The following is a 12,688-nucleotide window of genomic DNA, read 5'->3' as shown; positions in this document are numbered from 1 at the left end:
CAATTCTTAACATCAAAGCCCATGGTTGATTAGTGAAGACAAAAAGAAGTTAATGGGCTGGACCATTAGTCCTGGGCTGAGCTCAATATTATGTTTAGTAAAGATAAGTAAGATTGCATATGAAATTATGAAGGGCATCTTTACCAAATTTATTTACGTATCTCGAAAAATTTTAAGAAAATCTGTTATGTAATATCATCTTCATCTGTTTGTCTTAAAAACCACATGTTGATGATTTAAAAAAAGAATAGTTTTTTTAAAACAAAAACATTGTACTTTTACTTCTCAAAAATAAAAAATAAAAAGAAATGATGCTCAACAACATATTTCAATTCTTTTTTGGTTAATGTGGCAATTTAAAAACAAATAAAAACAATTCTACAAAATTAAATACAAAGCAATATAATCCACCTAGTTCGGATGAACTTTAAATTAAATTCTAAAAAGGTTTGCATCAAGCAATGCCTGAGTACGTACGCTACATTGAAAGTCCTTTCCGCATGTCCAATAAACTAAGCCATTTTTTAGTTGGGCTTTTGAATAAAAGTTTGAGGTTTTTATTGTTTCCCTAATTATTTTATGAATAGTTGAATGATTAAGACCCTGTTTTAGAACTATTAAAAGAAGTATTTCTTTTAAGACATGAGACCACACATTAAGTGGTTTTTAAGTATTTATGAGTGTTTGATAAAAATGAGTGTAATAAGTATTTGTTTTTAAAGAAATACTTATTTAAAAAAGTGATTTAAAGTTAGCTTTTTTTTAAGTACTATTTAAAGAAGTACTTCTCCAAAAAATGGGATAAACCAGTCCCTAATATTTTTTGTAATACCTAAAATACCCCCACTCTCATTCTCTTATTTTTCTCTCCCTCTCTCTCCTTGTCTCTATCTCTCCGCCAACATGACATCGGCGACCCGTGTACCAACCAGGAACTGGTGTACCAACAACGTCAACGGCCAATGTACCAGTGATGTCGACGGCCGGTGTACTGAGCTTGATATTGGGTCATTGACGGCAGAAATAGTGCTGATCATGAAGTGGGGTCCATGTGGACTCTCACTTGTGCATGTGTGAGTCCACATGGACTCTTAATTGTCATGAAGTGGGGTCCACGTAGACTCTCAGTTAAAATGTATAACATATATATAAAAGTAAGGACTAAAATTATCATTTGTGTCAATATAAGCACTTATGGGAAAAGTAAATTACCAAACATCCTTATCCCAATAAATACTTAAAAACATAACAAGTGATTTAAAAAATGGGTTATCAAATAGCCTAAAAGGTTATTAAAATAAGTACTTCTAAATCCATTAAACAATTAATTAATCATCAAACAGGCCTAAATCCATTAAAAGTCTATCAAATCATTAACTTGGGGCTGGGACTGATGTGGGTGAATCTATAGGGTCCTCTTGTGGTTGTGGTCAAACACGCTGAGCTTTGCGTGGGTCAAGACTCAAGATGACAACCCGCAGCCGCAGAGAACCCAAACTATCATTCGAGTTGCCCGTTGCGATCACCCTATTGAAATGATCCGACCGTCCGGCCCGATTGATGAGTTAAGCTTAAGCATCCCGAAATTGGTAAAGAGTAAAGACTTAAAAGATAGGGACAAGAGGCCGGGCTAAAGGTCAAATCGGGTCAAAAGCAAGACTTAAAAGGGCCTCCAGGTCTAGGCTTCTGGTGGACCTAATGCCAAGATGCCGTTAGCATGTCAGAACCTTAACGACCAAGTTAACTTATCAAAAAAACGTCCAACTTAATAAAACTTAAGACTTAAGTCGGCAACTGCAATACTGAACAGCCAGATTGCTCAAAATGACGGAAACACCCCCCTTTCCTTTGCACCAGCCCTTTTTCTTGCACTACCTTAAAATAAAAACTTCATTGTAACTGACTAAAAAACACCTTAACATCCTAATAATTATTACTTAATCCTAAATTAGTCCTTATATCATCAGACTAATCCATTCATTTATTACACTCAGATGCATGTAGCCTAGGTATGGGTGGCTGAGGCTCACTTGTAGATTACAAGAAATTTCTACTTTTGATACAACTACACTACAAGAAATTTCTACTTTTAACGCCAAGAATATTGAATTTTTTTTTTTTAATATGCTTTTGACCCCTTTGATTATTCCACAACAGTACTGTGCTACACAGTACACACAATGGAACATATCAAACTCAAAGAGGACAGCACAACCAAGGCTCTAAAGAAGTTCTCCTTGATAGACAATCGATCAGAAGGTGTGATTATTGGGATTTGGAGGATCAAAAACCCAGGCTTTGGCTTGGCTCCGATCCCCTGTACATTCCAAACCAATGATTCCATATATAGAGCTTCTGGGGTACATTAAACTGTTCTGAGTTGTGCAGGCCTTGGTTCTGGTTGATTGCTGGGTGTTTGTATAGTTTGACAGATCTATGCCACCCACAGTAGAAACCATCCAACTGCTCGGGTGAATGTGGCCGGGCCGGCCCACTGATCTGCTGGCTAAAGTTTGTTTAGTCGTACAAGGGTGATGGTGGGATCACTTTTTTGACAAAACCAAGGTACTCTTCTTTATTGTACATAATGTTACCAAAACTGGATTTCCTACAAATAGGATACAGTAGTAATTTCATAAAGAGAGATGGGCATTTTGGATGTTAGAACATATTGTGATTGCAATTGCATACTTTTTTATCCCGTTCTTTCATCTTAGAGAGATTTTAGGACTTGGGAGGCCGTTCCAAAGCAATAACAATTAACAAAAAAAATGCCATGTCCAAAAGAAACTCTAGTTTTGTTGTTCTTCAATGTCTCCAGTTCTTTCCATCTTCTCTTCCTCTTCTTTTACTTTTCCTCCATTCTGCTTGCCAAGGTCTTCAATTTTCTGTGCAGGAAAACAAAACACAAGAGGTATGGCTGCAATCTCTCTCTCTCTCTCTCTCTCTCTTACGTCCCTCAGTTTGCTTGTTCTTCTTGCAGTACCGACTATGAAGACCAAGTTGGCTATTTCGAAGAAGAGGAAGAAGAACAAGAAGAAGAAGAAGAAGAAGAAGAAGATCGTCTCTACTTTAGTGTTGAGTGTACCGAGAAAGAGGATCTGGTGGCCGACATCATTCATGGCGGAGAAGCCCTGTTGTTTTTGCCCACTAAAAGACTCGAGAAGAACAAAACTCTTCTTGAAGAACGCCCAGGATCTGATGAGAGCATATTTGAAGGCCTTGGTGAAATATTTCTCGAGGAACAATCGTTTATTTGTAGCTTACCTGCTTCAAAACTTGAACATGACAGTGAAGATAAGGGTGACGAAACATGTACATCTAGCCATTCTGATTCATTATTTGCCACGCCTATGCAAACCAGCAGTCCAGATGAAGATGTTCTTGCGACAATACCGACACTGACGCAGACTAAACTAGGCACGGGCGGGAACTCTGCAGCAGCAGCTAATGACATAGCTTATGGAAGTATGAATGCTACTTGGTATCTCTTAGATTTGTTATATTGATCTTGTTGACGACGTTACTAGAACTGAAATTGCATACGTTGTTTATCAGAAGGATGTGATAATGGAGGAGCAACTGACAGCGAAAATGAAGAAAGGAATCATCTGTCGGAGGATGAAAATTTCTTAATTTTCGCCCCTCTTCAGTTGGAAGCCCGAAAGGTCCAGGCTCAAGTGAAGGATGGCGACGAGATGTTAGGGGACACATTTACAGTTGGGTCGACTTCTTCTAAGAGTTCTTCTGAATGGAGAAGCTCTACTAATTTCAGGGATTCAGGAACAGAAGACCCTTTTTCTTCTTCATCACGAAGGAGCTGCCCCAACTGGGAGCCGTACACTGTCTTCCAGAAATACGATGAGGAGATGTCGTTCTTTGACCGAATTAGTGCACAGAAGCTCAGTGAAACAGGTAAAACTTACCATCTGTTCCTTCTTTTTGTCGTTTGCATATAAACATAACCAATTAAATGTATGATTAACAACCCGTTTCAGAATCTCTTAGGACCATTGAAGTATGTCCAAGGTCTATTTCGCAGAGGATCGTACACAAGTTTACAACCAAACGCAAAAGGCCACCTGGGTACAGTAGAGATCCATATCATGAATTGGAGAATGCTTATGTTGCTCAAGTTTGCTTGGCATGGGAAGCTCTTAACTGGAACTACAAGAACCTCCAACGTCTTAGAGCTTCACGCCAAGAAGAAGATCCCGGATGTCCGGGCCGAATTGCACAGCAGTTTCAGCAGTTTCAGGTTCTGTTACAGCGATACATCGAGAACGAGCCTTATGAGCATGGCAGGAGACCTGAAGTTTATGCCCGGATGAGGATTTCTGCACCAAAACTACTACAAGTTCCTGAGTTCCGAGGTATCAATAATGAAAACTGAAAAGGTCCTTGTCATTATCCAATTATGAATAATAATTTGAACACAAATACTATCGGTCATTGCTTTCATTTTCATTTTCATATATATTGTGTTTTGAAATTCTGTTATTTTGTTTTGTTTAAGATTTAGAAGATGATCAAAAGGAGGAGTCAAGTATCTCATCGACTAAATTCCTGGGAATAATGAAAGATGGAATTCGGACATTCATGGATTTTCTCAAGGCAGATAGAGAGAGCCACTACGAGATCTTTACAGCTTTCTTCAAGAGGAACCGCGGTTGTTCTGTTGATCCAACTCATCTCCAAATGGTGAAGAAGGCGAATAAAAAAGTGAGTCTACGTACTCTCCAATAATCTCAATCTTGGAAGAAACCCCCCTGCTTGTTTGTCAGTCATCATCACTTCATCTTCCACATGATCATCATCATAACAGTTAATCTAATTTGCAGAAGAAGATGAAGCTTAAAGACCTCCGCCGGTCTCACAGATGCTTAAGAAAAAGAAAGCTAAGCGAGGAGGAGGAGATGGAGATATTGATGAGCCTGATAGATCTAAAACTGGTGTCTAGGGTTCTGAAAATGTATGACATCAATGAAGAACAGTTGCAGTGGTGTGAAGAGAAGATGAGCAAAGTGAGAATGTGGGAAGGGAGAGTTCAAAGAGATTCCTCCCCACTTTTCTTCCCTGCACACTGACCCACCCCATACAGTATGTTGGTTGATGACTAGACCATGAATGTATGTGGCATGAATATTCTGGCTACCCTTTTGGCCTTTTCTGTAAATACTGTATGAAACTAGCAAATTATGGGCCCACAAATCAAAGTAACTACGTCTACCTGTGGGGTGACATAGATTTTAGATGATTTGGAGTGACCATATAAAGAAGGGTAAAGACGATGTGTCTTGATCTCATGAAGAGTGAAAACGAAAGATGAGAGACAAAGGCAAGAACATGAGGATAGAGACAAGGGTAGCTTTAGTTTTCTTTGTCTCTTTTTAATTAGGGTTTATCTCCATGAGAGTTGAGAGTTGAATTGAATTAAAAGAGGAGAGACAAAGCTGCCATTTGCAGATTGCAGTGGAATAAAAAGGAAGCACATGGTACACTCAAAGAGGGCAAGAGCCAGGTCGATATGGGCCCACTTGTATATGGGAAGAAATTAATTTAAGTAGAAGTAATTAAATAAACCATATTACATATTAGAAGTATCTAGATAGAATTAATGATGTTAATTATATGGGAAGAAATTAATTTAAGTAGAAGTAATTAAATAAACCATATTACATATTAGAAGTATCTAGATAGAATTAATGATGTTAATTATATGATACTTAATTATGATTAATTAATAAAAAGTTGTCCTAGTGGTTGGTTTATCTTGAAATCTATTGACTAAGATGTTAACAGGGTCCATGATATACATGAAGATGTCATCCATCTCTAGTACATTGGATTGTCCATGAAGATGGGCAAATTCTTTTTTTCTTCTCGCTTTATTAGTGGGAATATAAAAGTTTTACAAAATCTATCTTAGCTCTTACATGACATGCTTGAGGTTTGCGGCTTTTCTTTAGTTTAGCAGTCGGTCTGGCTTTGCTATTTCTTGTTCATTTGGCTATCTTTTCAGTTTCAACGCTTTAATTAGCCTTTAAGCTTAAAGCAGGACTGAAATTTTTTATATAACTTGGCATTTGGCACAAGAGATTCTCAAAGTATGCCCATGTGTTTTTCCACATCACATTTATACGTACAAAATAAACCCTGCCACGTGGATATGAAGAGGTGTCACCTTGATGACTGAACTGATAAGATTTAGTCTCTAAGTCCTAATATCGTGGTTTAAGTTTAAAGGTCCAACCTAGTCCAAGGCTACAGGCCAAAGCCAAAGATCGGATGTGTAAATGGTATCAAACCGGGATCAAGAAGTTGTTTGGCACGGGAGCATTTCACAAGCGTTCTGTTTCACCAATGGGCCCTAATTTATAAGTGATTTGTTTTATCTGTTTTTTTTTTTGAAAAATTGAATTTAGCTTAATATTATAATATATTTATAATGACAACTGTATGATATCTCAAAAAATAGTCACCTTTTCAAATTAAAATGTACCATATCATTAGGGTGATTCAAGAAAACATCAAATTGACATATCAAGAAATTTCTCTTAGGGAATTCTACATTACAGAAGCATATTTTAGAAATACATTTGCCAAATGCGATTTTCTTGCTGACTCCATTTATTTGCTGATGTGGCGCATATAAACACATCAGCAGAAATGGAACAGTCGTGAAACGCACCGGTACACCAGTGCTAAACATATACCAAATTATTGCGTACTTTTCCTCTCTGAACGGGTTTCTTAATAAGCACTACTTTTTGAAGAATTGCTTATAGAGAGCACTTTTTAGTGTTTGGTTCTGCTTGATTTTCTCTATGAAAAATATGAAAAGCCGCTTCTCATAAACACAAAAAAGCCAAATGACTTTTTCTTGACTTCTTTGAACAGGCTTCTAGGTCCGAAATGTCCATTTGTGGCTTTTTTTATTTATCAAACATTATTTTTTGGCACTTTTGATTTCTTGAATGCAATAAGCCCTAGAAGCACTTATTAGAAACCCCCCAACATGGTCATTAGAAGCCCAACGAGCTTAATTATTAGAAACTAAAATGATGTGATCCCAACTTTATATGAAAGAGAATATAAGTAAAAGGAAGGTCATTTGTTTTGAAGGAGCAAAATAGGTAGCAAGATTTGCTCATTCGATTGAGATAGGAAGGTGTATATAATTTAATTTTGTTTGAGTTTTTAATATGCAAAACCTGAGATTTTAAGATGCAAAAAGTGCAAATTTTGCATCAGGTAGGAGTGATGCAAAATTAAATTGAATGCAAATTTTGCATTTGGATCATATTTGCATAAGAGGCTCTACCTCCTAATATTCATGGATGACTTTTTTTCGAAGTTGTATCTAACAAAACCACTTGATAAATTATCAGACTAGGGGAGACTAGGGGAGGGCATAAGTTACGAAGTGTTGCATTTAGGATCAGCTAGCACTAATTGGTTTTAGTCCCACATAACCCTTAGGTAGATCGAATCTAACTTTGACTTTATCCTAATTTGAGCTCAATTTGATTTTATACATGTATGTATTATATAAACACATATTTGTATGCATATATGCATAATTTTTTTAATAAACCATACATATATGCATACACACACATTTTTTTAATAAACCATACATATATGAATACATATATGTATTCATATATAGCACTAATTAGTCCACGTCACCTTTCTTCTCCTTGTTCTATTACCCCCAATCCTGCATTCTCCGTTACCCCCTTCCTTCTATTCCCAATTTGCCATTTCAGCACCCTCTCTTTTCATTCCTCTCCCTTCCCATTGAGATCTCTCTCTCCGCCCACAACTCACGTCTCACTTTCTGACAACCTAACTTCTCTCCTTAATTAGCTCAAAATTTGTTTTATCCTCTCCACTTCTATACTCACTTTCTGACAACCTAACTTCTCTCCTTAATTAGCTCAAAATTTGTTTTATCCTCTCCACTTCTATACTCACTTTCTGACAACCTAACTTCTCTCCTTAATTAGCTCAAAATATGTTTTATCCTCTCCACTTCTATTTCTAATTTCTCTCTCTCTCTCTCTCTCTCTCTATATATATATATATATATATTAAAAGAAGGTCCCAAGCAACAGTACCAACCCTTTAAATACTGGCATTGTAAAATTTCAATAAATAGAATCTTAGAAGGGGTTAAACTCTCACTCTTAAAAAAATCTATCCACTCACAAAAAAGTGATAAATCCACTATCTTGAGATTCACACATGTATCACCCTAATCCCTAAAAAGTGGCCACTTCAAATGTTATGGTAGTAATTAAATTTTATTCAAACACAACCATTTCAAAAGTAAAGATTAAACAAATAATTTAACTTAAAAATATTCAAGATATTAAATGGATAAAAAAATAAATGAAATTCATAAAAATGACTAAACAATTAATACAAATGGTGTGAGTTTCATTCTTTTAGATGAAATTGTTTATTAATTGTAAATTAGATTTAACATTTTTTGGAAGCGTAACCTAATTTAGCTTTTAAAAATAAATTTATCAAATAAATAGTAAATACCAATTAAAGTAGGTTACTGCTTACAAATAAGACCTCATTTAATCTCTTAAATTATATTAAAAAAAACATAAATTAATAGTGTTTTTCAAACAAAGTAGGTCAAAATAGATTGCAAATTACAAAGATGTAAGACCCATGTTAATTTTTCTAATTTAATTTTTATAGTTAAATAGTAAATTTCAAATCAAATGATACTGTAGTTGCCCCTTAGTATGAGGTCATTCTCTAGATACAACATGTTAAGTCTCCTAAATCTAATAAAAAGCCTAACCTAAATGTCTAATATAAAGAATTTAAAATTTTGAAATAATTCAGATCAATGGTCCCACACTTAGTATGGGGGTCATTCCTAGTATATATTAAAAGACAATAGTCTAGAAAATTTCTCATTTTTTTTATTTTTTTATTCTATGTCATTTTTTAAACAACCAATGAGATGCTCTCATTCCTAAAATCTCTCTCTCTCTCTCTCTCTCTCTCTCTCTCTCTCTCTATATATATATATATATATATGTGTCCTAAATTATCTATAATTCCTATTTATTCTCTCCCCACTTTTTATTTATATCTATAATTAAAAAGTTTAAAAATTATTTAATATTCTAACGAAATTATATAATAACTTTAAAATATTTATTAAAAATACAAAAATAATTATAATAGATTTAGTAATATTCATATTATTAATAATTTTATATTTTTACTAAATTCATCATGAAATTATGTACTAACAATATAAATTATGATTTTCTGGATTATTCAATTTAAATGTTATTTAAATAATAAAAATTTAACATTAAAGAATAAAGTATTATTTAAATATTTCAATAACTAAATATCTTAAATAACAAAATATTTAATAGTATGTAATAACTTTAAAACAAATAAAATTAAAATAACGAAAAATATTAAATATTTTATATATGATTTAAATATTTAAATAACTAAATATTGTAACTAACAAAATATTTAACATAACTAGATTTTAAATAGTCAAAATAATGAAATTATGTAATAAATTAAAAAAAAATTAAAACTAGAAAATATAATATAATATTCAAAATAATAATAATTTAATATTTTACAAAATTAAAATCGAAATTATGTAATAATAGTATAAATTATAACTTTGTATTATTAAATTCAATAAGTAATTAATATTTTAAAATTTAAATGATGATATTACTTAATTAACTAAATAATATTGCAAATAACTAATTTTACTTATATCAATTAATAATTCTAGAAAGTAACTTTCAAAAAAAATTAATATTTATTAATAATAATTGTAAAATCTTAATCTATATTTTTTTATATATTCATATATACTAAAATTAATATTTATTGTATTTAAGTAATTATTTATTATTTTTTGTGATAAATATATTTTCTATAATTATCTAAAAATCTATTTCTGTTTATTATTTAACAAAACATTTTCAATAATTATTGGAGATTAAACTACTGTTATTTAACTTTTTTAGTTTAACTTATTGCACTTATTGTATTTTTGTTATACTTTATTGATTAATATTAATTAGGGATTAGAATATTATTTGAGATTACACTATTTATTGACTAATTTAATATATTTTTTAATATTTATTGTATTTTATAATTATTGTAATTATTGAATTTTTATTGTTATTTATTGTATTTTAATTATCAATATATTTTCAATAATTATGTGCTTTCACTATAAATTTTCAATAATTATTGGAGATTAAGCTATTGCTATTTATTAGAGATTGACTATTAATTTAGCTAAAATTAGGAGCGTTCATGGGTTGGTTGTAGGTTGTTTGGTCAATCAAATCGCCTTGATCAGGTTGGAGAGTTGGTCACCTAAAACCGACTAACCATTAGCGAAAACTAGCCAACTCAAGTTGTATCAGTTTGGATCGATTTTTGGTTTGGTCGGTTAGTTTAAAAGATTCAAACTTAAAAAAAAACTAAATTAAATTTAAAAAATTACATTAGCATTATTAAAAAATAAATTTATGATATAAAGTATTTTAGATTAAGAAATATGGGAATTTCTCACTTTCTTGTATTAAAAATATTATATATATATATGGCTGGGTCATTCGATTTTGACCGATTTACAAATGGGCAAAGCAAAACTGATCCAACCTGGTTAAGTTGGGAAATTGTTGAACCAAAGCTGACTGAAAATACTAGAAAGCCAACCAACTTGGGTCTAGTTGGTCGGGTTGGTCAATTTCATTAGTTTGATGAACAACCCTAGCTGAAATTAATTATTTTTATTTTGTATTATAAAAAAAATATTAAAAGTAGTATATAAAATATAAGAAAAAATCTATGATGTGGGAAAGATATGGTATCAAAAGAGTTTTGACCAATCAAAATCCACCCATGAATTTTGATAAATAACACATGATTGGCTACCACATTTACGATACCAATTGATTAGTAAAACATTTTTCAGATATCATATCTTTCCTATATCATAGTCGAACCCTAAATATAAATAATTATTAATTATTTAAAAGTTAAAAATATAAAACAATTGTATACTCTTATGTGTTTCTATTGTTTAAGTTTCACTTAACAAATCCCATGCATCACATGGGTCTCCGCTAGTACATACATGTATATCAATGTTTGGTGTAAGCAAATTAACTAACCTAAGCAGTGGTAGAGCCAAGAATTTTCTTTTGGAGGGGCCAAGTTAAACAATAAAATGAGATAGGGAGTAGAAGAAATAGAGTTTAGGGAAAATGGCCTGAGAAGGTTTGGGTCTATTACATATTTTTTAAAGAAAAATACATTTTTTTTTTTTAATTTTGAGAGTTGGAGGAGGGCTAGAGATGATCCTTCACATTTTTGTTCAAGTTTTGGGGGGCCAAAGACCCATTTTATTAAGTTTTGGCCCACCATTATATTTTGGCTTTGCCCTTGAATCTAAACCTGACATGGGCCCAAGTCCAATTTGAGTGCACCAAATTTTAGTATGGGTTGGGCTTGGATTGGATAATTTAGGCTTTTCGAGCTATGGGCCCAATTCTTTAGGTTAGACTTGGATTGGGCTAAAACCCAACCCATCCTGCCCGATTGCACTTGTACTTGTATAGTCTCCACAAAAGAGGACAACATTACAATTAAGGGTGAGCATTCGGTTTAACCGAATAAATCGAAATTTTAAAAACCGAACTAGAATTAAAACCAAACCAAAACCGAATTATAGAATAACTGAAATAACCAAAACCGAAATTTTTTATTCAGTTTTCGGTTAAAACCGAATTTTTTTATATATTATAACATATAATATATATTATGAAACTAAATTTTATTTTATTATATATTAATATATAAATACATATTATATATTATATATTATATATTATATATAATAATAAAAAGTTCGATTAACTTGATTAACCAAATTTCTAATTCTAAAAACTGAAACCAAAATCTGAATTAACCGAACTGATTTAATAAAAAAATAAAAAAAAATGAATAAAAAAGGAAATCAAAAGTTTCGATTCGTTTTTTTAGTTTTAACCGAATAGTGCTCACCCCTTAAGCTCCTTTTGGTTTGTGGGATGAGGATGAGAAAAAGGGAATATTTCAAAAATATTCCTTTTTCTTTTATTTGTTTTAAGGGAAAGAGGGGGATGGGATGAGAAAAAAAGTGGGATGTAGAATCCCAAAATTGTGTAATTGAGGTCACACCAAAATAGTGTGACCTCAATGGGAAAATTCGAGAAAATCATTTGCTTGGGGAAGGGGATGTGCCTTCTTCTTCTTCAACTGGAGTAAGGCGGCGAACCAAAGAGTCTCCTTACCACGGACCAATGGTGATGGTGAACAGCAACGAAGGTGAACAATCCCCCTTCCTTTCGACAGCGACGATGAACCAACAACGACGGAAAACAGTCCCCATTTCTTTTGACAACGGCAACGAACCAAATACTATTCACTGCCTTCCCTGTTCGAACAAAGGAGGCAACGGTGGCACAATCCTTCACCGTTTTCCTACTATTTTCTCATATAAACCAAACAATGAAAAGATAAATTTTTACACCATCACATCTTTTCCCATCCCACCCAAATCTTCCTACAAATCAAACATAGCCTAAATTTACAATCAAGTGAAAAAAAGTCAAAA

The 12,688-nt window shown here is 32.8% G+C and overlaps 1 protein-coding gene across 1 annotated transcript; it reads left to right on the top strand.

Annotated features, from left to right (window-relative positions):
• The first annotated feature begins 2,696 nt into the window (after positions 1-2,696).
• On the top strand, positions 2,697-5,154 carry LOC104602952 (uncharacterized). Its single transcript, XM_010266831.3, has 6 exons — positions 2,697-2,914; positions 2,984-3,468; positions 3,559-3,915; positions 3,999-4,373; positions 4,517-4,722; positions 4,842-5,154. Exons 1-6 carry the CDS (start codon positions 2,772-2,774, stop codon positions 5,085-5,087), a joined length of 1,812 nt encoding a protein of 603 aa, XP_010265133.1. The 5' UTR covers positions 2,697-2,771; the 3' UTR covers positions 5,088-5,154.
• The last annotated feature ends 7,534 nt before the right edge of the window (positions 5,155-12,688 follow it).

The sequence above is a fragment of the Nelumbo nucifera genome, chromosome 4 (genome assembly GCF_055504915.1).
Source record: "Nelumbo nucifera cultivar China Antique chromosome 4, China Antique-T2T, whole genome shotgun sequence".
In the NCBI taxonomy this organism is placed as follows: Eukaryota; Viridiplantae; Streptophyta; class Magnoliopsida; order Proteales; family Nelumbonaceae; genus Nelumbo; species Nelumbo nucifera.
This window is presented reverse-complemented; position numbering and strand designations above follow the sequence as displayed.